Source organism: Lithobates pipiens, unplaced genomic scaffold, assembly GCF_037356315.1.
Source record: "Lithobates pipiens isolate NorthernLeopardFrog02 unplaced genomic scaffold, aLitPip1_a1.2 Scaffold_22, whole genome shotgun sequence".
Classification (NCBI taxonomy): Eukaryota; Metazoa; Chordata; class Amphibia; order Anura; family Ranidae; genus Lithobates; species Lithobates pipiens.
The window spans coordinates 323,755,831-323,780,182 of NW_027507784.1; the positions used below are offsets into that span (position 1 = coordinate 323,755,831).

General features: G+C 42.7%; 1 protein-coding gene and 1 long non-coding RNA gene across 4 annotated transcripts in view; one reads left to right on the top strand and one right to left on the bottom strand.

The window, feature by feature from the left end:
- Positions 1 to 14,020, bottom strand: part of LOC143924972 (uncharacterized) — a 147,140-nt gene extending 133,120 nt beyond the window's left edge. The window contains exon 1 of the long non-coding RNA XR_013261922.1: positions 13,932 to 14,020. This is a non-coding gene — a long non-coding RNA (uncharacterized LOC143924972). The remainder of the gene's footprint in view (positions 1 to 13,931) is intronic.
- LOC143924970 (septin-9-like) overlaps positions 1 to 24,352 on the top strand; it is a 210,797-nt gene that overhangs the window by 181,187 nt on the left and 5,258 nt on the right. For all 3 annotated transcript variants that reach the window (XM_077449527.1, XM_077449529.1, XM_077449528.1), the window contains 7 exons: positions 9,653 to 9,769; positions 13,382 to 13,463; positions 13,886 to 14,023; positions 15,013 to 15,130; positions 16,596 to 16,691; positions 19,773 to 19,869; positions 22,599 to 22,650. In XM_077449527.1, coding sequence (XP_077305653.1) covers positions 9,653 to 9,769; positions 13,382 to 13,463; positions 13,886 to 14,023; positions 15,013 to 15,130; positions 16,596 to 16,691; positions 19,773 to 19,869; positions 22,599 to 22,650 — 700 coding nt within the window. The remainder of the gene's footprint in view (positions 1 to 9,652; positions 9,770 to 13,381; positions 13,464 to 13,885; positions 14,024 to 15,012; positions 15,131 to 16,595; positions 16,692 to 19,772; positions 19,870 to 22,598; positions 22,651 to 24,352) is intronic.

The window sequence follows — 24,352 nt, forward strand, 5'->3', positions numbered from 1 at the left end:
TGAAAAAATCAAATTTCTTCATAAATTTAGGCCAATATGCATTCTGCTACATGTTTTTGGTAAAAACAAAAAAAAAAACAATAAGCGTTGACTGGTTTACACAAACGTTATAGCCTCTACAAACTATGGGATATATTTATGGAATTTTTGAAAATGTATTTTGTAATTCAGTAACGGCGGCGATCAGCTACTTATAGCTGGAGTGTGATATTGCGGCGGCCTATCTAACACTAACTAACACTTTGCGGCAACCAGTGACACTAATACAGTGGTCAGTGCTAAAAATACGAACTACAATTGTACTAATGACAGGCTGGGAAGGGGTTAAACATCTATGGTGATCAAAGGGTTACATGTGTGCCTAGCTAATGTTTATGTGTTAATTGTGTGCTTTTAGTCATAGAGTCCATTCCCCCCCCCCCCCTTCCCACTTCCTCTAGGTCAGCCCCCTCCCCCTACAGCTAGAAACACACACAGTTAACCCCTTGATCGCCCCCTAGTGTTAACCCCTTCCCTGCCAGTGATATTTTTACAGTAATCAATACATTTTTATAGCACTGATCGCTGTATAAAGTACATTGTTCCCAAAAATATGTCAAAAGTGTGCGATGTGTCCGCCATAATGTCGCAGTCATGATTAAAAATCGCAAAGTAAAAAAAATAATAAAAATGCTATAAACCTATCCCCTATTTTGTAGACTCTATAACTTTTGCGTAAACCAATCAATAAACGCTTATTGTTTTTTTTTTTTTACCAAAAATATGTAGAAGAATACATATCGGACTGAAACGTTTTTTTATAAAAATGAGGATATTTATTATAGCAAAAAGTACAAAATAATGTGTTTTTTTTCAAAATTTTCACTCTTTTTTTGTTTATAGCACAAAAAATAAAAACCGCAGAGGTGATCAAATACCACCAAAAGGTTTTAGTGGGAAAAATATGTCAATTTTGTTTGGGTACAACGTCGCACGGGCGCGCAATTGTCAGTTAAAGCGACGCAGTGCTGAATCGCAAAAAATGGCCTGGTCATTCAGCAGCCAAACCTTCCGGGGCTGAAGGGGTTAAGTTAGCCAGCCAGACTTTCTGCATTAATTGATGGCTAACACAGTACAGTACTCCACCTGATTAACTGACAGTTTCTTCCTCCTCCAGCAGCTTGGACAGAATACATACCTCCCAACACTTTGAGATGGGAATGTGGGACGCCTACTAGCAAACATATGTAGGCATAGGACACGCCCCCTTCCACACCCCCTTAAAGGAGAATTAACCAAAAAAAAGTTAATTAAATCCACAAGGGCTTTTTTTTTTTTTTACCACTACTGTTCCTTTATATTGGCTTTTAAAATGTACAAATGCAGAAATTTAGAAATTGGATGAAAAGTTTAGCGCTGGGAAACACTTTTTGAAAGCTAAAAAGTGCATTTTATATACAACTATATAGATCAGACCAAAATGAGGGACAAATGAGGATTAATGAGGGACAGAGCGACATGGCTCCAAATCAGGGACAGGCCCTCAAAATCAGGGACAGTTGGGAGCTATGCAGAATATCAATTATCAGCCCTGAACAGAGACAAGTGATGTGTCAGCTCCTATAGGGGTCTTACTGCCTGACACTGAGTTGCTGTATTTGTTCAGACATGGAGAGAATACAACTAAATAACAGTACACACAATTATCACTTATCAGTTTTTTTAAAGCAGATTTCCGGCAAATTTTTTTTTTTATTGATCCTAGTATTATTACTAATGAAATACAAAAACGAGTATACAATGATCATGATCGATTTTGCAAAAATATAAATTTCTTACTGAATATTTTCTGCCTCCTGTTGTGGCCGTTGCCATCACGATTGTGGGCATGTGAAGCCCAATCGAGATCTCTTCCTGGATTAGCTTTGGAGAGGTGTATGCTGGGTAACCAGCATGCACCTATCTATCTCGCGCATGCGCAATTCACCGGCCGACATTGAGTTGCTGTATTTGTTCAGACAGGGAGAGAATGCAACTAAATAACAGCACACACAACTATCACTTAACAGTTTATTTAAAGCAGAGTTCCGGCAAATTATAATTATTTTTAAATTAATCCTAGCATTATTACTAATGAAATACAAAAATAAGTATACAATGATCATGATCAATTTAGCAAAAATCTACATTTCTTACTGAATCTTTTTCTGCCTCCAGTTTTGGCCATTGCCATCATGATTGTGGGCATGTGAAGCCCAATAGCGATCTCTTCCTGGATTAGCTTTGGAGAGGTGCATGCACCTATTGATCTCGCGCATGCGCAATTCACCGGCCGCAGCGCCGATTGTTTCTAAAGTTGCCGTAACAACGGGGCAGCGACGGAGGAAGGTCCTGCCCTGTTGTTATGGCAACATCATAGTACTGCCCACAGACTCCTGGGAAATGATGACACCTCATTTCCCAGGAGCACAGGCGAGGGAGGAAGTGACGTGGAGCTCCGCGGACCAGGAAGTGGCAGATTAGGAGGACTACATAGCAACAGGGCGATTTTTGTAAGTATAAAAAAAAAAGTCCTCCAAAATTTTTTTAATAGGTTTTGGTTCTGAAAAAAAAAATTCAGGGTGAACTCCGCTTTAAGGCTAGATTCACACCTATGCCTTTTTAGTGCTTTTTGCATTTTGCAGCCCATTTACCATGGTTTCCTATGGAACACGTTCTGTAGTGCAAATCTGCAAAATGCACTAAAAATGCATAGGTGTGAATCCAGCCTAAGTGTCTGTTCAGAATTGAGCTCAGACAAGAGATTGGAAAGCCCCTGTGGGCTCCTTACAGCTTCCCATTCTGGATCTGGAGAGAATAGAAGCAAATTTTGTAAAAGAAGCCATCCCTGAGAAATAATGCTGAGCCTCTGTAAGATATAAAGAGTGGAGATTTAGATGAATACAAATGCTCACTGATGACCAGTTCCCTTTAAGGTCAAAGTTTCTCAGTAGCACACCATTTGGCAGAAATAACAGAGCAACAAGCGAAGAGTTAAACGCCCCATTGAGTTTACGCGTGTTTCCCGATCCTTCTTAGCGTTTGAAATATTCAGTGACAACAGTGCCACCCTTGTGTTACAAGCTCGAGTGTTGCTTGAGAGGCTGATTTAAATTAACACCGCCTTGCATTCTTGTCCCTCATCTTTATTCATGACGCCGCCAATACATTCAGCATACCGCCTGCTATTTATACACATTGCTGCTGAGCGATTTTGCGTACGTAAATCCCTCCCCCCCATCATCAATCGCGTTGTTGTCTCCTCAGTCGTCATCCTCACTTGACGTAGAACTTCGCTTGTGAACAAAACCCCTTTATCGCCCCCTAGTGTTTAATTAGGAGGTGATCTATTTTCCTTTAGATTTGCCAAAATTATATACTATGGGGTCACACTTAGACGAAAAGTAAATCTAAAGGAAATTGAAAAAGAAAATTGTATAATGTATGGCCAGCTTTAGGGTAGTATGCAGTGGCAGCCTGTCCATAAGGGGTGCACTTAACCCCTTGATCGGCCCCTAGTGTTTAACTAGAGGGCTATCAATTTTCCTTTAGATTTTCCAAAACCATATAATATGGGGTCACACCTAAACTGAAAGTAAATCTAAAGGAAATTGAAAAAGAAAATTGTATAATGCATGGCCAGCTTTAGCGTGGTATGCAGTGGCAGCCTCTCCATAAGGGGCACACTTAACCCCTTGATTGCCCCCTAGTGTTTAACCCCTTCCCTGCCAATGTCATGTACACAGTAATGAATGCATTGTTATAACACTGATCGCTGTATAAGTGACAATGGTCCCAAAATAGTGTCAAAGGTGTCCGATGTGTCCGCCATAATGTCGCAGTCACGATAAAAATTGCAGATCACTGCCATTACTAATAAAAAGAAAAAAAAGTTATAATAAAAATGGCATAAAACTATCCCCTATTTTGTAGACGCTGTAACTTTTGCTCAAACCAATCAATATACGGTTTTTGCGATTTTTCATTTTTTTTTTACCAAAAATATGTGGAAGAATACATATCGGCCTAAACTGAGGAAAAAATTTGGATTTTTATATATTTTTGGAGGATATTTATTATAGGAAAAAGTAAAAAATATTGCTTTTTTTTTCAAAATTGTCACTGTTTTTTTGTTTATAGTGAAAAAATAAGAACCGCAGTGGTGATCAAATTCCATCAAAAGAAAGCTCTATTTGTGAGAAAAAAAAGGACGTCAATTTTGTTTGGGTGCAACGTCGTATGGCCATGCAATTGTCAGTTAAAGCGACGCAGTGCCGAATCGCAAAAAGTGCTCTGGTCAGGAAGGGGGTAAAATCTTCCAGGGCTGAAGAGGTTAAGCACATGATTAGAGGCTCTAATAGGCTTCAAAAAAGGGTGAGCTTGGGTGCAGAGCACTGCGCCCAAAGCCCACCCAGTTGTGTGACAATAGCGAATGAATATTCGCTATAGTAACACTGATTCTCCTTTCTGCCAAACAGAAAGTGGGTCCTGAGACCCCTCACCCAATTGGAAGAAAGGAGATCTGATCGGATTTGCCACCGGGAGGAGGAGAGAGGAGACGCAGGGGAAGCGAGGAAGTAGCCACCCGCAGCCCGGAGAGAATCTCCCGAAACCCAGAGCACTGGGGTACGTGCGGGGCCCTGACTACTGACTGAACGACCCGGGGGGGGGGGGGGGGGTTAGGGCACCGTGACCCGAACCGCTAAGTTGTTTTTCGCCACCCCACCAAAAACAAAACACTAACCGCCACTGATGGTATGCATTCAAATACAGCCTGCCTAGGAACACCCACTCCTCCAGACTGACATACACTCATTAAAGTGGAGCTCCACCAATTTAAAAGTCAGCAGGTACAAAAAGTGTTGCTGCTGACTCTTAATAATCAGACACTCACCTATCCTGCGGTACAGCGATGTGGGCGCATGGAGCCCCGCTCCTCTCTGCGTCACCGGAATTGTTACTGTGGACCCCTGGCTGTGGCTTCACATTCGGGCGTGCATGCGGGATCCCCACTGCAAGCTGTGAATGTTCAGCCAATCTTCTGGGACCTGAGAAGTGTCCCAGAAGATTGCAGGGAGGGAGGGGGGAAATGATCTTCCTTCCGGTGCCACTGCACCAGGGAAGAAGTGGAAGCTGGGTGTCCATAAAAACAGGGTACCCGCTCCTCCCCCAAAAAAATTACATGCCAAATGTGGCATATCAGGAGGCTTTTAATATTTATATAACTCCTCCTCCTCCTCCTCCTGCTTCCACAAGGATGAGGGCTCTAGAGAAGAGTACTGAGGCCGGGTGCAGTGAGGTTTTCAGGAAGCCGTGTACAGCACCCTGCTGACCCCTCCGACCAGCCATGATCTGACTGCATTGCAAAGAGAAGCACTAGGGTTGTCACCTGTCTGGGATTCACCTGGACAGTCCAGGTTTTTAATCATGTGTCCAGGTTTCAGGCGGACTCAGATAGGAGTGTGGCTGGGGAACAGGACTTGACTTGGTGAGGGGGCACTATGTGCGCCACATTACTATTCTCTTTGGAGCGCCCAAAGGTGTCCCAGGTCTGTTACAATCCTATGTTGTATGCTAAAAAAAAAAAAAACAATTGAGTTTGGCTTAAAGAAAAAGTGGCAACCCTAAGAAGCACGGAGACCCAGTGATGAGATCATTGGGGCCAGAATAAGATATGTAATGAAACTGGAAGCTTTTATTAAAAATGTTATAAGTGTGTTGTTTGGGGATGGAAAAATGGATGGAAGGCAGATTAAACTTTAGCTTTAGTCCTCGTTCGCACCATAAGTGCATAAAAACAAAGGGAAAAAAAGAAACGCGCAGTTTTTACTTGCAGAGACGTGAGTTTACATACACTACCGTTCAAAAGTTTGGGGTCACCCAAACAATTTTGTGTTTTCCATGAAAAGTCACACTTATTCCCCACCATACGTTGTGAAATGAATAGAAAATAGAGTCAAGACATTGACAAGGTTAGAAATAATGATTTGTATTAGAAATAACATTGTTTTTACATCAAACTTTGCTTTCGTCAAAGAATCCTCCTTTTGCAGCAATTACAGCATTGCACACCTTTGGCATTCTAGCTGTTAATTTATTGAGGTAAGCTGGAGAAATTGCACCCCACGCTTCTAGAAGCAGCTCCCACAAGTTGGATTGGTTGGATGGGCACTTCTGGCGTACCATACGGTCAAGCTGCTCCCACAACAGCTCAATGGGGTTCAGATCTGGTGACTGTGCTGGCCACTCCATTACCGATAGAATACCAGCTGCCTGCTTCTGCTGTAAATAGTTCTTGCACAATTTGGAGGTGTGTTTAGGGTCATTGTCCTGTTGTAGGATGAAATTGGCTCCAATCAAGCGCTGTCCACTGGGTATGGCATGGCATTGCAAAATGGAGTGATAGCCTTCCTTATTCAGAATCCCTTTTACCCTGTACAAAGCTCCCACCTTACCAGCACCAAAGCAACCCCAGACCATCACATTACCTCCACCATGCTTAACAGATGGCGTCAGGCATTCTTCCAGCATCTTTTCATTTGTTCTGCGTCTCACAAACGTTCTTCTTTGTGATCCAAACACCTCAAACTTGGATTCATCCGTCCACAACACTTTTTTCCAGTCTTCCTCTGTCCAATGTCTGTGTTCTTTTGCCCATCTTAATCTTTTTCTTTTATTGGCCAGTCTCAGATATGGCTTTTTCTTTGCCACTCTGCCCTGAAGCCCAAAATCCCGCAGCCGCCTCTTCACTGTAGATGTTGACACTGGTGTTTTGCGGGTACTATTTAATGAAGATGCTAGTTGGGGACCTGTGAGGCGTCTGTTTCTCAAACTAGAGACTCTAATGTGCTGATCTTCTTGCTTAGTTGTGCAACGCGGCCTCCCACTTCTTTTTCTACTCTGGTTAGAGCCTGTTTGTGCTGTCCTCTGAAGGGAGTAGTACACACTGTTGTAGGAAATCTTCAATTTCTTTGCAATTTCTCGCATGGAATAGCCTTCATTTCTAAGAACAAGAATAGACTGTCGAGTTTCAGATGAAAGTTCTCTTTTTCTGGCCATTTTGAGCGTTTAATTGACCCCACAAATGTGATGCTCCAGAAACTCAATCTGCTCACAGGAAGGTCAGTTTTGTAGCTTCTGGAAGGAGCTAGACTGTTTTTAGATGTGTGAACATGATTGCACAAGGGTTTGCTAATCATCAATTAGCCTCCTGAGCCAATGAGCAAACACATTGTACCATTAGAACACTGGAGTGATAGTTGCTGGAAATGGGCCTCTATACACCTATGTAGATATTGCACCAAAAACTAGACATTTGCAGTTAGAATAGTCATTTACCACATTAGCAATGTATAGAGTATATTTGTTTAAAGTTAGGACTAGTTTAAAGTTAGCTTCATTGAAAAGTACAGTGCTTTTCCTTCAAAAATAAGGACATTTCAATGTGACCCCAAACTTTTGAACGGTAGTGTACGTCTTCAGGCTGCTTCACATGATGTAGTCCAGTGTGATTTTATTCTGCATGCACTGTGTTTTCTGGTTATTCCAACGGGGCCCTAACTAACACTAGTGCAGTGCGTTCCAGTGCAGGCCACGAGAACACGCTGCATTTTTTTCTGTATGGAACGCATCTGGAATGCGGCAAAACACATAAAAAATGCACCGGGAATGCATAAAAAACCCAGAAGCACGCCTGAAGCGCAGAAATGTGGTGGGAACCAGCCCATCATACACATTTCATTATGCACATTGACATCATTTTTCATGCACTTTTTTTATGCCCTAATAGACATCACACCAGGGAAGGCCCGTCCATTAGGGGTGCAGGGGCCCTGCCCCCCTAATCCATGCATCCGGCCCCTAATCTATATGTACGGCTCCAGACGCATGAATTTCAATGTTTTTTTTTTTAAGGCCCTAATTGGCTTAAAAAAATGGGTGTCTCATTTGCTGTCTCCAGCCCCCCCCCCCAAAATATACAGCACCAGCCTCCACTGCATCACACCCTGTGTCATCACTTTCTCCTCTGCCCTGCTCACACCACAATGTTGATGTCATATCAGTTTTATTTCCAGGTGGAAAACTGTATACAGGTTGCAGATTCCTGCACAGAAAAAATCTGCACGCGATACCAGTGTTGTGGTGTGAACAGGGCACATAGAGAACAATTATCTTCTTTGTGCCATTGCAGAACGCATGCAGAAAATCTGACATCTCTGTATATGGTGTAAACAACGCCTTAAAGTATTTATAAATCCATTTTTTTGGGATAGAATATGGAAACAATAATAAAAAATAAAAAAATAAAAATAAAAACAAGTCAGATTTTTGTCAATAGTGTCCCAGTCAGTAACTTTCTCTTTACTTCCTGTCTTGTATAGACAAGGGGGAGTGAGAGGAAAGCGAGGAATATTTCACTATGAGTGCAATGTTTTAGAGCTGCTCAGGATCACATTGCTACGTCTGTTGAAGAAGTTCTTTGTGGCTCTGAAACATTTCACCTGCATTTGTTGTGATCACTGTAATAAATTCTTGGACTATTCTATAGATCCATGGTGTGATGGCGACCTATACTTTATTTTATGATGACACATAGGGGGTTATTTACGAAAGGCAAATCCACTTTGCACTACAAGTGCAAAGTGCACTTGAAATTACACTGAAAGCGCACTTGGAAGTGCAGTCGCTGTAAATCTGAGGGGTAGATCTGAAATGAGGGGAAGCTCTGCTGATTTTATTATCCAATCATGTGCAAGATAAATTCAGTTTTTTATTTTCGTTGCATGTCCCCCTCGGATCTACAGCGACTGCACTTCCAAGTGCACTTTCAGTGCAATTTCAAGTGCACTTTGCACTTATAGTTTGCATTTGTACTGCAAAGTGGATTTGCCTTTAGTAAATAACCCCCATGACGACCAGTTGGTTGTTGTAGCAGCACCCTTATATTCCAGGCTTTACCCATGGGAATTTGTCTAAGGCAGGGGTCTCAAACTGGCGGAGACCCCTGGTCTAAAGTCTGTAGGGAGTTTTATACAATCTGAGAACCATGAAGCGATATTGGGGGTTATTTACGAAAGGCAAATCCACTTTGCACTGCAAGTGCACTTGGAAGGGCAGTCGCTCTAAATCTGAGGGGTAGATCTAAATTGAGTGGAAGCTCTGCTGATTTTATCATCCAATCATGTGCAAGCTAAAATGCTGTTTTTTTTTATTTTCCTTGCATGTCCCCCTCGGATCTACAGCGACTTTACTTCCAAGTGCACTTGCAGTGCAAAGTAGATTTTCCTTTAGTAAATAACCCCCATGGACTTCCCAGGTCTTGTCCTGCTTTCAGTAACTGACTTTCTGTTCCTTCGGTTTTTCTGTTATTCCCCGTCCAAAAATAGCAGTCTCAGTGTTCCCTCTTCTGCTTTATAAATCTTTATCATGTTTAGAATTTGCTTTCTACAAATGCAGACATATAAAATATAGTGTATGCTAAAAATAAAATTAAAAAAAATTACTTTTGATTGGTTGCTTTAACATTTTGACTTTTTTTGTGTGTGTGTTTGCTGATTTTTTTTTTTTTGTACCTTTTCTGACTTTTGTGTGCGCTTGCTTTTTTCTAACCTCTGCTTTAATTATTATTTTTCAGGTCAGAGTGGTTTGGGGAAATCCACATTGGTGAATACTCTCTTCAAATCAAAAGTGATTCGCAAGACTCCCGGTGCCGGTATCCCTAAAACGCTGGAATTAAAAGCCATCAGTCAGGGTGAGAAATGGTCCTACTAAACAAAATAGGCCAAAATGCACTCAGTGCCCAAATGTTGTAAACACTTTGGGGGTTATTTACAAAAGGCAAATCCATTTTGCACTGAAAGTGCAGTCGCTCTAAATCTAAGGAGTACATCTGAAATGAGGGGAAGCTCTGCTGATTTACCATCCAATCATGTGCAAGCTAAAATGCTGTTTTTTATTTTACTTGCATGTCCTCCTCGGATCTACAGCGACTTTACTTCCAAGTGCACTTGCAGTGCAAAGTGGATTTTCCTTTAGTAAATAACCCCCTTAGTCTATTATATCTACACCAGTGGCGGCTGGTGGTCCAAAAATTTTTTTTGGGGGGGGGGTGCAAACAAACTGAAAAATTCTGAAAAACCCCCCATCAATCGCAGCCACTGTGCCATCAATTGCCACCACTGTGCCATGAAACGCAGCCACTGTTCCCCATCAAACGCAGCCACTGTGCCCATCAAACGCAGCCACTGTGCCCATCAAATGCAGCCACCGTGCCATCAAATGCAGCCACTGTACCCCATAAAATACAGCCACTGTGCCGATCAAACGCAGCCACTGTGCCATCAAACGCAGCCACTGTGCCCATCAATTGCCACCACTGTGCCCATCAATTTCTCCCACTGTGCCCCATCAAACGCAGCCACTGTGCCATATAAAATGCTGCCAGTGTGCCCCTCCCCCGCCAGCCCGCCGTCCGCACCTACCTGTCTCGATGGGACAGCTCTTCGATGTCTTTTCCCGTCTTCTCCACCCGTCTTCTGCTATGATTTGATGCCTGGCTGTAATTCAGGCGCCTTGCGCCCAAAAGGGGGCTGGGCACCTGAATAGGGGGTGGCAGCGGCGGCCATAGATAGATTCATGCAATGCATGAATCTGTCTATTGGTGCTAGAGGGGGGTGGCAGGAGATAAGGGGCCGGGCCCGTGCATCCTTAATGCACGGGCTGCCACTGATCTACACTAAATGGCCAAAGCTATGTGAACCCCCCTCCAAATTCAGATGTCTCCACAGAATGGTACTTGTGATGCTACATACAAAGATATTTTAGTCAATAGCATGTCTCCAACTTTGTGGTAACAGTTTGGTGAAGGCCCTTTTCTGTTCCAGCATGACTATACCTCTGTGTACAAAACCAGCTCCATAAAGACATAGGGGGTTATTTACGAAAGGCAAATCCACTTTGCACTACAGGTGCACTACAAGTGCACTTGGAAGTAAAGTCGCTGTAAATCCAAGGGGGACATGCAATGAAAATAAAAAACAGCATTTTAGCTTGCACATAATTGGATGATAAAATAAGCAGAGCTTCCCCTCATTTCAGATCTACCCCACAGATTTACAGCAATAGCACTACAAGTAAACTAGCAGTGCACTTGTAGTGCAAAGTGGATTTGCCTTTCTTAAATAACTCCCTTAGTTCGATGAGTTGATGGTGTGGAAGAACGTGAGTGTTCTGCACAGAGACCTGACCTCAACCCACTGAACACCTTTGAGATGAATTGGAATGAGCCAGGTCTCATCCAACATCTCCATAATGACAGGGTTTGATGGGTTTGGAGTGGAGGAAGTTGAGTGTTCTGCACCAAGCCCTGACCTCAACCCTCTAAAAAAGCCCTGACCTCAACCCTACCAAATGCCTTTGGGATGAATGGGAATAAGCCATGTCCTGTCATCCAACATCTCCATAATGACATAGTTTGATGAGTGTGGAGGAACTTGAGTGTTATGCACCAAGCCCTGACTTTAACTCTCTAGAAAACCTTTGGGATGAATTGGAACAAGCCAGGTCTTCTCATCCAATATCACAATAAAGACCTGGCTTTGGAGTGGAGAAACTGAGTGTCCTGCACAGAGCCCTGACCTCAACCCTACTGAACAGCTTTGGGATGAATTGGAATGCAGGCCAGGTCTTCTCACCCAACATCAGTACCTGACTTCAAACTCTTTTGGCTGAATAGGCACAAATTCCAACAAACACACTCCAAAATGTTGTGGAAAGCCTCTGAGAATGGTAGAAGTTGTTATAGCTACAAGAAAGGGGAGAAAACCCCAAATAAAGGCACATGGTTTTTGAATGGGATGTCCAACAAGATCATATAGGTGTGGTAGTTAGGTACTGGTAAACGTTTGGCCATATAGTGCACTTTTTTTTTTTTTAACAAGACCCGCTCACACCAATGTGTTACATTGTGATGTGGTGGGGAAAAGTCCCTTATCCTGTATTCTGAGCACAATGCCTTGTGTTTGTGTGTTGTCATTTCGTACAAGGTCATTAAATAAAGGCAATACAATGATGTTAAGTAATATTAACACAGCACAACTTAATCAACTTTTGTCGAAGCCTAGACTTAAAGGGAAAACTATCATGTTATGAAACAATTTTATTTCAATATTCTACATTTTTAAACTACATACAGTATTTACATATATTTATTTTTTCGTTTTTTTATATAAATTCTTTGTTTAAAGTGCTGACCTGGACTGTGGCAATCTCTTGTTCTAAGCCCCGATATATCAGCGATAGGAGTCAGGGGCTTAGAAATCCCCAGAGCTGAATGTCCAAAACGTACCTCGTCAGGAGGGACATTTTTGAGCATTCTAATTGGTCAGTGCTGCCACATGGGCTGCGCCGACCAATCAGCAGCTGCATATCCCGTCCTGTCAGCTATGGAGAAGACGCGTGGATGCCAAGGGGATTTCTAAGCCCCAGACTCCTGACGCTGAAATTCCCGGGGCTTAGAACAAGAGATTGCCACAGTCCAGGTCAGCGGGACTGGGGTGGAGGGCGAGGAGAGCTTACAGAGTTTTCTGTAAAGGTGAACTTACACTTTAACAAATAAGCATTTACTACATGACAAGGGATTCTCAGAGAACTACAGCTAATCTAAAGGGAAAACAGCTCCCTTTTAGACAGGCTGTCTTTTTTATTGCAACCAGGGCCTGAGCCCTCTGATAAGAAAGGAGTCATGGCTATGACCCATTCTCATGTATGTGGTCCAGAACAGGGGTCTCCAAACTTTCAAAACAAAGGGCCAGTTTACTGTCGTTCAAACTTTAGGGAGCCAGTCTGTGTCCAGTGGGAGTAGAAAATGCCCTGGCATTGGTGAGAGTAAACAATGTCAAAGGCTTGGTGGTCAATGGGAGTAAAAAAAAAAACATTGGTCTTATTGGGAGGAATAGTGCTCCATTGTTGGTGTCAGTGGAAGGAATAGTGCTCCATCATTGGTGCCAGTGGGAGGAATAGTGCCCCATCATTGGTGTCAGTGGGAGAATTAGTCCTCCATCTCTGGTGTCAATGAAAGGAATAAAATCCCATTGTTGGTGTCAGTGGGAGGAATAGTGCCCCAAGGGCCAGATAAAGGCAAGCAAAGGGCCACAGTTTGGAGATCCCTGGTCTAGAAAATATGTCTAGAACTACTATATATTCGATTTGAAGTAAATCTGTCATGATTGCTGATCTTCTTCTGAAAATGCTAGTGATCTGGCTAGAGAACAGACATGGACACCTGGGTAAAAGGAAGGGTGGATGGTTATGACCAACAGATATGTGTACAGTGAATAGACTTGACTCTGTCTGCTTTCTGCAGTGATCGAGGAACGAGGAGTGGAGATGAGACTCACCGTCATTGACACGCCAGGATTTGGGGATCAGATCAACAACCAGAATTGGTATGAAGAATGTGTTTCATCCCTACAGTTACTGATTTTGTCATTTTTTCTCAGGCTTTCCAGACAAGCACAAATGAGCTGATTTTGGTAGTGAGCCATTGTCAACCTTTTTTTGAAGGGCCTCGTTTCTCAACCTTAATCCTTTTCCATCCTTCACTGCTTCGTGAGCCATTGCCTTAGAACAAGTGTGCGTGTATGGAGTATCTGGGCATCTCATATATACATACTTGTTCCAGGCTGGTCTTAATGGGTCAGAATTAGTGGTTTCCATGTTTCTGACAGGAATTAGTTGATAATCTAGGCCCAGGGGTATCCTCCTTATTGGGATCCTTGAAGCCCAATTTCTCTTACCCCCTTCCCTGCAGGTCCTAGATTGTAGACATATACTCTGTATCAACTCTCCATTTGCCCTTATATTTTAGCTGGGACCCAATTATCAAATACATCCATGAACAGTATGAGAAGTACCTGAGAGAGGAGATTCTGGTGAACCGGAAACGTCGTATTCCTGACTCCCGGATCCACAGCTGTATCTACTTCATCCCCTCAACGGGCCACTGGTGAGTGCGCAGCTACACAGATAGCCAAATTTGCGTAGCTACACTAGAAAACTGAGGCCAGACTATATATGGTAAAGTAAATGTCTTGATAAAAACAAAAGACATCCAAACACCAGCAAACAGGAAACACAGCAAACATGAAGATACAAGTGAACCACAACCATATAACCAAAATGCTTTACTAGCAACCTAACCAACAGGAAGCCTAACTAACAAACCAACTCTAAAAAATTGTACAAAAATGGGGAACACGAATAACGGGGGAAAGTGGAGCTGCCAGGAACAGATGGCAAGGGGGAACCAGGACTGGGATCAGGCACAAGGGGAGCAGAAAATAGGCAGCAGGGTTCAGGATGCTGGGCAGGAGCAAAATCAGGATCTATAATCAGGATAAGTGGCAAGCAGTATCATGCAGCAAAGCAAAACACTGAAGCAAAGTGTAATAGTGGAGGAGGACTAAATACCCTCCAAGCAACCAGCATCAGGTGGAGACAGATGGTGGAGACACCCACTGGTGGACACTGGAACTACAACCTCCCACTCTGGGAAGCACAGTGCCACCAGCAAGTGACCCAGTTTCTGACAGGAGCTCCTTCAATAAGGGAAAGTTCTGGTTTAATTTTTGTGATTCACCACTGTGTTTTGATCCAGAAGATAATGCCTATTACTCTACATATATATAGACAGCTGGGCAGCTTAGAAGACATCTCTCATTCTATACAGTTCTCCCCTTGATAAGCCGGGACAGCCAGTTTCCTCACTCCTCCACCCTTCCTCTCCATTAACATAAATGTGTTCTTTTAACATGGTGGGGCACACAGCTTTATAGAGTGCTGAGTATGGTCAGGTTGTTCCAGAGTTATATGTATTATAATTATGTAAAAACTATCACCTCCCTTTATGTATTGTGACTTATTATGCTGCCTGTATGTGGATTGTATTGTGAGCTGTTGTTGGGGTCTTCACTTTATCAATGTTCTTACCCCCAGGCTAAGACCGCTGGACCTCGAGTTCATGAAACGACTAGGTCGCATTGTAAACGTTGTACCGGTTATTGCAAAAGCTGACACACTCACATTGGAGGAGAGAGAAGAGTTTAAGCTGAGGGTAGGTCCTAATAAAAATGTACTAAGCACAGCTATTCAGGTTCACAAATCATAAATTAAAAAAAACTCAAAATTTTTGCTGAGTCTATGAGTAGACTTGTCTGAGGAGGATCATGCGATTCACAAGTCATGGCAATCAAGATTCATGGATGATGTTTAGGACATCAGATCATTCATTGTAGAAGCAAAAATTGATGGCTGAGAACAATCTGATTCTTTCTTTTGACTGGCATCGTTCAGAGCAGGTTTGGATATGATTGGCCCCTCTCTAAGGCATACAGTAATTCAAACCCACAGAGCCTTCTAACAAACATTTACAGCACTGTGCATTTCCATAAACATACACCAAAGCAACAGGTTTGCTTAAAGCAGTTTACCTGGCCACTAAGGTAGAAGGTTCCATAACAAGTAAAGCCAGTCACTTGGTGTGCTCTCCCAAATAATCTTTATTGGCTACTTATTAAATGACACAGTACACAGATCTCTAACACGTTTTGGCAACACAGCCTTCCTCATAGCATTGAGGGAGACGTGGTAGCCAAAACGTGTTAGAAGTGTCCGCTAAGTGTCCAGGTTTACTTATGGAAATTTATGGAACCATACTTTATGGAACTATCGTATGAGGGACTAAACATCCCAGCCAGAGCATTGGTCTTCAACTTCAACTTCAATCTTCAACTGTTGAATCTTGAAGAAGCAATTGAGCTGGGGTATGGTTTTTCACTATGGTAGAAGGTCTGATTTAAGCAAACCTTCTACCATAGTGACTAGGTCACTTCCAAAAACACTGCATAAAGTCCCTGCTGGGGTGGAGGGAATAGATCATAAACTTACCTTTTTTGTCTCCCTTCCCCAGTGCCTTGAAGAGTTTGACATCATCATGCTTATGGAGGGATTATAGAGAATGTTGAGTAGCCCATATATCAAGGGAAGACAATCCTGCACCAGAGTGCTGCAGCTTCTTTGAGATTTGGGCTTCTCAGTATTCCCAGGGATCCTATCGGCAAGAGGACTTTTATGCAGTATTTTAGGGAGGGGGACATCTTGAATGAGCAGATCATGTCCTTGAGGTGGAAGGCCCACTTTAATGCCCCCTCCCCAGCAGCACATACTCACCCTTTCTTCCACCATTCAACTACAAAGAAGTGGAGAAAATACATAGTACTTCTTGGTATCCAGGAGCACTTGACAGCATTGGTGATTGGCCCAGCACTGCCACATAGAGGTGGGGCAGGTCAACAGCACCGTGTGAGATCTAGCTGGAGTAGCTCAGAAATTACAGGGGGCTGTCTTTCTTCACTCGTGTTGGGTGTACGGAGTGTTTAGGCAATGAAGGGAAACTAAGTATGTGCAGCTTGAGAGGGGGCATTGAACCCCCTTCTTTGCCCTGAATGGTTCACTTTAAATCTGGGCCCAGTGCAAAAATGTTGACTTTCCTGCTCACAATGCATTTCTGTCATTTGTAGATAAGGAAGGATCTACAGGCCCATGGCATCAGTGTATACCCACAGCGGGAACTGGATGAAGACACAACAGAGGTGCTACTCAATGACAAAATTCGGGTGAGTATGGGTTCATCTATTTAACTTTTCTCTTCCTAACAATCTTAGAGGTTTTCTTTTTTTCTTTTTTTTCTTTACAATGTTAATGTTTTGAGTTGTATTTAGTAATGCATCTAATGCAAAATAAATATTTAAAGCCTATAAAAAAAACATGTGTAATACCTACCTGTCCTGCTGTCCATACCTCCAGTCTTGGCTCAGCTCAAAAGCTAGAATTCTAAAGTGGACCTAAGCAGTACGCTAAAAAAATTTTAGATTTTGTCTTGGATTACATCCTACCGCTCTGCTCCCTGATGATTGGAGAGCTCTAGCTCAGCAGGTGGCGGGTCAGGTTTCTTCAGAGAGATCGCTGCATGGGTCCTACGCTACAGCATGTTGGCAGGGGACAGGCTTTTCTACTTAGGCTGTGGTGGCCTTTTAAACAAAATGAGCTGTAAGACATTGCACACTTTTGTTATTTATTAATTTATTTATTTTTAGATGGACCTGCTGCAATGTAGTTAACGGATTTAATCACTTGCTGCCCAACCATTTACTGCGATCGGGCAGCGGCCACAGGCTAAGCTATGTACTGGTACATGGCTTCCAACATGCGCACTGTTGCGATCCCATGACTGCTGTGTCCGGTGGACACAGTGGATCACTGTGCTTGGTGCCTGGTCTCTGTGAGTGGCTGGGGTATCGTGATCGCTATGACAAATCATAGCAATCGTATGATTACATGTAAGCAAAAAAGTCATGAACGGCTTCCATTCATGACTGCTTGCTTACTATTGTGATACTGTGATTGGCCCACAGCTATCACATGGTACCTGGGTCAATCACATCATCCTGTACCTTGTGAATAGGTGTAAACAATCACAGATCACAATAGTAAGCAAGTTGTCACAAATTAAAACCATTAATTATAGTTAAAACTATTGCTTATAACAGTGCTCATCAACAGTGTAAAAAAAAAAAAATCCCTGACCACCCCCCCAGAGTAGTGCAGTATTTACTATGACAACAATGAACCACTCTGATGAGAGTGAAAAAAAAATCTTAAAAAAGAAAAAAATATTTTAAAAGTTTAAATAATGTAATAAAAAATAAAAAATTTAAGAAATTAGATACAGTCAGTACATCAGGATTTATCAGTTGTCATATATATATATATATATATATATATATACCATATTTGTTTATGTAGCAAAAAATAAAAAACCCAGTGGTGATTAACCACGTCACCTCCGGAAGATATACCTCCTTCATGACCAGGCCATTTTTTTGCTTTTTTGGCACCGTTCTGCTTTAACTGACAATTGTGCGGCCGGTCAACGCTGTACCCGAATCAGAGCTTTCTTTCTGTGGTATTTGATCTGCACTGGGTTTTTTACTTTTTGTGCTATAAACGAACGGGATGGAAAATTAAAAAAAAAACATAATTTTTAACTTTCTGCTATAAAAACATATCCAATACATTTTTTTTTAATTTCTTCAAAAATTGAAGCCAATATGTATTCTGTTACATATTTTTAGTAAACAAAAATCCCAATAGGCGTATATTGATTGGTTTGCACGAAAGTTATAGCGTCTACAAACTATGGTATATATACTACAATTTGTATTTATTTTAATACTAGTGATGGCGGTGATCAGCAACTTATAGCGGAACTGTTATAGTATGGCGAGCAATCTGACACTAACTGACACTTTGTGGGAACCATTGACACGAATACAGTGATCAGTGCTAAAAAATGCACTTTTACTATACTGATGACACTGGCTGGTAAGCGGTTAACATCAACGGGTTAAAGTGATTGTAAACCCTTACAAACCACTTTGACCTACAGGTAAACCTAGATTAAGGCTTACCTGTAGGTCCAAGAAATATCTACTAAACCTATACGGTTTAGGAGATATTTACCCAAAGACAACCACCGCTGTCTACGGCGCATGCGCCGTAGACAGCGGCGCGCAGGCGCACTGGGCAGGCCGCAGATCGCAGCGATATGCCGTGAGTGTCGGCTCCCGTGCGCAGGAGTGACGTTATTGCGGCTCCGGCGAATCACAGCGCCGGAGCAGCGAGACCTGGAAGTCGCTCCGGGATACATAGGAGCGGTGAAGAGGAAGACGGAGGACCGCTTCTGGGGCTTCGCTCTCAGGTAAGTTATTCATAATGAGATAGTATGCTATGCATACTAACTCATTATGCCTTTGCCTTGCAGGTTCCTTTACTTCCTCTTTAATTAACTGTGTGCCTAACAATGCTTTAGATTTTAAGCTCTAACGAGCAGGGCCCTCTGATCCCTGGATTGATTTGTATTGTAAGTGTACTGTCTGCCCTCATATTGTAAAGCGCTGCGCAAACTGTTGGCGCTATATAAATCCTGAATAATAATAATAATGAGCTGCTTTAACTAAGGAACGTGCCAGTTTTTATTCTCTGTTTTGCGAGGAAACAAAAAAACGTCACATCCCCGCTGACAGGACGGAGCTCTGTGTTGTTTACATTCACAGAGCTCTGTCCTGTCATCCTCTTTGCCGATCAGCAGCTGGCGACGGCCAATCATTGGCTGGGACCTGCTGATTGGCATTTGTGCTGTGACTAATGATAGCACAGCCGACACGGCCCTACCCGTAACTGCTTGATCACGTATCTAGTATGTGATCAAGCGCAGGAGAGCCGCTTTCCCGCTGTACTCCTACATGAGTCAATACCACCAAAAGAAAGCTCTATTTAAGTGAAATATATTGTGTGATATAAATTTTATTTGGGTACACTGTTGCATGACCGAGCAATTGCCAGTTAAATTAGCGCAATGCTGAATAGCAAGAAATGGTCTGGTCACGAAGGAGGTAAAACCTTCGGAGGTCAAGTGGTTAAAATGAACGTTCAGTGGAATTGAAGAACAAGTCTTTGGATAAGGAGTTTTAACTTCACTTGCTACATGCTTGTTCTGGTTTGTTGGCTCAGTATTGCCACACAGCTAGGGGGTCATCAATGGGCGCCTGTTTGTTCCTCTGTGTATGTTGGATCTAAACCTAACATGGAAGACATCTGAATATCGAAATTTTACAAGATCTTTTTATCTTTCACAGGAAAAAATCCCCTTCGCCGTGGTCGGTACTGATGAGGAACATCAGGTCAACGGCAAGAGGGTTCTGGGACGGAAGACCAAGTGGGGCATCATCGAAGGTGAGATGTTTGGAGGAATACTTCAGATTCACAAATCAGAATATTTGTCATGTTTATGACTCCCCCGGCCATTCCACCGTTTACATCTTTAAATAATTCCCCCACAACGTGAATGTACACTAAGCCCCGGAATTCAGGTTTGGCCGGCTGGTAGTCGGTATGTAACCTCAACATGGAAGCTGCTTCTCTCCTGACACCTGTGGATTAATATTGGAGGGTATCTCATCTCCCCCCCTCCATAGCTCATTCATTAGCTGTAGCGCAGTATCAGGTTCCTGGGTGGAAGGAGGGAGGTAGGAGGCCTGCATCTGGTCCCCATCAGAAGGATGTGTGTGGGGGGGGGGGGGGGGGGCGAGCGATGACGGAGACCTTCCAGCTGTTGTTTGGCATGACTATGCTGTGCTGGAGGGCGATGTCTCCTGCCTTGTAATAGAGAGAAGACCACCCCCTGCCCCATGGCATGTACCACCACCCGTCCAGCAGCAACCAGCTTGTGGTTGTAGATCCACCATCACCCAGGTGGACCAGACCACCTACCCAAAGATGAGGGGGGGGGGGGGAACGTTCTTACTTTTTCATTTTTTGAGGGCTGCTTAATAAAATTCCAACCAAAGCCTTCGATTTCAATTTAGCGATATCGGTCGCTGTCTTTCAATGTTACTTAATTTATATCAACAGTTCACAAAAGTGAGGAATGGCAAGAAAGTATCAGACAGAAGTATTGGTGGGGAAAGAAGGATTTCAGATAAAACTGAACCAATTCCTCAATATATTGCAAGGCTTCATTTTTATGTTAATGATAATCGTCTCAATAATTAATAACTAATAATTAGAAATAGGTTTATGTTATAATTTTATTTTTTAACTAAACTACATTAGGCTCAATTTAGAAAGCTCAAATCTGACCTCCAGCCTTCCCTAAAGTCTTGCCCAGTTGTACCGACTCCTCTCCTGAACTGATATGGCTTCCTCTGATTTCACTGCACACTGTGAGCTTCTCATTATGTGCATTAGAAGCTGCAACAAGTCAAATAGAGCCCCTCCTCATTTCCTGGCTGGAGGACGTCCACCATCATATGCCCTTTCCTCCCCAGCCTGACTGTCCCTGACTCACCCCTTTAATTTATTGGATTTCAGTTCATGCATCATGGAGGCGGGGGTTACTTAGGACAGTCTACATGCAAATCCAGCCTGCCTAGGACCACCCACTCCTCCAGAATGACACCCATCCAGTAGGACATTTTGATATTTGCATAACTCCTCCCAAGAGCCATCCCACTGCTTGCATCAGGGCTAAGGACTCCTGAGAGGAGTACTGAGACGGTGCATTGATGTTTTATAGAAAGCTGCGTACAGCACTCTGCTGGCTCCTCCCACCAGCCATGTTCTTCCTGCATTGCATAGAGAAGCACATATATATATATATATATATATATATATATATATATATATATATATATATTATTTTTTGCGATTTTTTTGAGGGGGGGGGGGCAAAATATCAGCAGATTCAACTTAAACCTTAGGATTCCGGTATCAGCAATTCATCAATAATTAATGATTGGTGGAGAAAGAAGGATTTCAGATAAGCTTTTTTTTTAAGCAGCCCTCCTTTAAAAATGAAAAGGAAGACAGTTCCCCTCCATCTTTGGTGTATTTGGTCTGTTATAGTTTTCTTTATTTTGTTTTATTGATAAACCTCCTTTGGCTCAATGCACAAACTCAAAGGATAAGGAACCTTATTTTTTCATTTCCAAATTTCCGTCTTTTCGCATTGGCGGAAAACAACTGTCAACTTTTTTTAATGGCAAACCCCAGCAAGCATAGAACGAAAGCAAGCATAGAGCTGTCCGGTCCTCCGGTCATACCCCCGTGTGCCCGCCTCTCCAGCAGTACTTCTGTCTTCCCTTCGCTTTTCTCCTGCCTGCAGTTGCTGAGGGCACACAGGAGGATTGGGTTCAGGATGGAGAGCCAGGGGCTGGTAAATATGTCATATTGGTACCAATTACTCCTTTGTCCATTCATCACCGAAGCATAGTAAACTGTGTTTACTATGGTTTGGATTGTGAACGAACAGGAAACCTCTGAAAATTATTTATTTGCAGCTGAGGCTGCAGACAAAGGTACTGATGAATCTCAGTCCCTTTCTCTGTATCAAATGTAAGACATCAGAGGTCTGTTTATACCCCTGACATTTTACCAAAGCTCCCCAACTGGATACTTAAATAATGGAATAAATAAATAATAGAATTCTAAAAAATAAAAATGTGTAGTTCTAAAAATAAAAAAATAAATAAAAAAAATGAAGGGGCCTGTTCACATGTGCTTTACATAGCATTACGGTTGTGGGGGGGGGGGGGGGGGCTGTCATAAAAACAAGCTGTTGTTTAATTGATCTCTACTATGGTCTACAGCACACACAGATATTTGTCAGAGTGATCAGAAGCGATTGACAAAATTCTGCCATAGCCGATTGGCAGGGCAGGGTTTGGAGTCAATCCACAGTTCTCTATATCGATCGAGCAGAGGGTTTCTGATTTTTATTTAATTCAATCATTGTATTTGCACTTAGCGATTGATAGAATGATCAGATCAATTTGTACATGGCCACCTTGAGCCTTGTGAATGGAGCCTGTTCTAAGCAAAATGGCCTCTTATTATATCTTATATGGAGAAATGTCTTCTTTTTTTTACTTGTTTGGCTCATGTCTTTTCTTTTCATTTTGCAGTTGAGAACACGTCACACTGTGAATTTGCTGATCTGAGGGATTTGCTAATCAGGTGAGATATGAAATATAGATCCAGTTATCCTAGAGAGGGATTTTGACGGTGAAATTGGTGCTGCACTGCCTCCTACAGCTACCCAGGGGGTACTGCAGCTTAAACAGATTTAAAGTTTATATTACAAAATTGAATCTCATGTATGTATCTGTGATTAAATGTTATGTAAGGTAAATATTACCTGTTTCTTTTTGACTGCTTCTATCCCTTCCAAATACCTGGTGATCCTAGCAGTTACCCCTTCTTTCTTTCTTTTTTTTTAATTCTGACCATGCCAAGCACAGAAGCAGATCAATGTTGGCCTGGTCAGCTTGCAGCTCTCTGACTCCCCTTGTGAGATATAGGACATCATGCCAACCCACACTGTGTCTGTATCTCCTGTAGTCAGATCAGCTGCCACACCTCCCTGCCTAGTCCTGCTTCTTGATTGACAGCGGCTCTCAGCAAGAGCCTGGCTGTTATATAGGGTTAACTACCGTAAAAAATGCTGCGCTATATAGATCTTACCATGTGACCACCACTTAGGTTAGTGCTACTATTTGCATCAATACACTAAATCAAATACACTATTATAATACATACTATAATTGTTGAAGGTTATGCCTCTTGACAGCAAAGTGACCATGGGCAAAAATTATATATATATATATGGGGCAATGAAGGGGTTAAGTGTGTCCTAGGGAGTGATTTTAACTGTGAGGGGGATGGGCTACCTAGGACATGACAGCAATAACCGCTCCCGGTGACAGGGAGCAGTGGATCTCTGTCATGACACAAGGCAGAATGGGGAAATGCCTTGTTTACATCTCCCCGTTCTACCTCTCCACACCGCAATCGCAGATCGCCAGCGAACTTCGAGTTCCTGAGACCCACGGGCATACTCCCGAAAGGCGTCAAATTTACCTGTACGCCCATTTGCCAGCCTGTGCCATTCTACCGACGTATATGTGTGTGCAGCGGTTGGGAAGCGGTTAAAAAAGTAACGAATGCCCCTTTCATAGGGTACTCACATTTAGTGGGTGCTGCAATGCACCACTCTATACAAATGCCAAAAATCATAAAAAAACTGAGCCGATGTGTCCCTTGCTGAGAATGCTCTGCCGTCTCACACCCTGTCCTGTCCCGTCCCGTTCCCCCCCCCCCCCCCCCCAAACGTGTCGATACCGGGAAATTACGTATCTTCCTTAGGGGGAATATAGGTTTGCCACCTCATCCCGTTAAACCTAACACATATTAATTACACAGGTTATGATGCAAATTTTGTTCAGCTAAAGCACCAAGTGAGTCTAATTACCACCTTAATCAGCCACAGAACCTGTGTAGGTAATATGTGTTCAGTTTTAAAGGGATGAGGTGGCAACCCTACTGTAGTACGATCAGCTGCATATAGCGCGCAGCAGCGGAGAACATACTTCCCCACTGTGTGCAACAACAAAACGTACCCGCCGACTTTGAAAAGTCACCATAAAGAATCCTATGCGTTCACATGACCTCAAAATAAGGAGTTGTTTACATCGCAATCCCTGCGTTCAGTGTGCAGGTATGCCTGTAGGGTTACATGTATTTGTAATGCATTTGTGGTGTATTTTTATTTATGAACTTTTTTATTGAGCTGCATTTACATGTGTTTTATGTGCATTCTGATGCATTTACATGTGAAGAAGCGCAGCATGCTGTGATCAGTCTATGGCACACATCATTA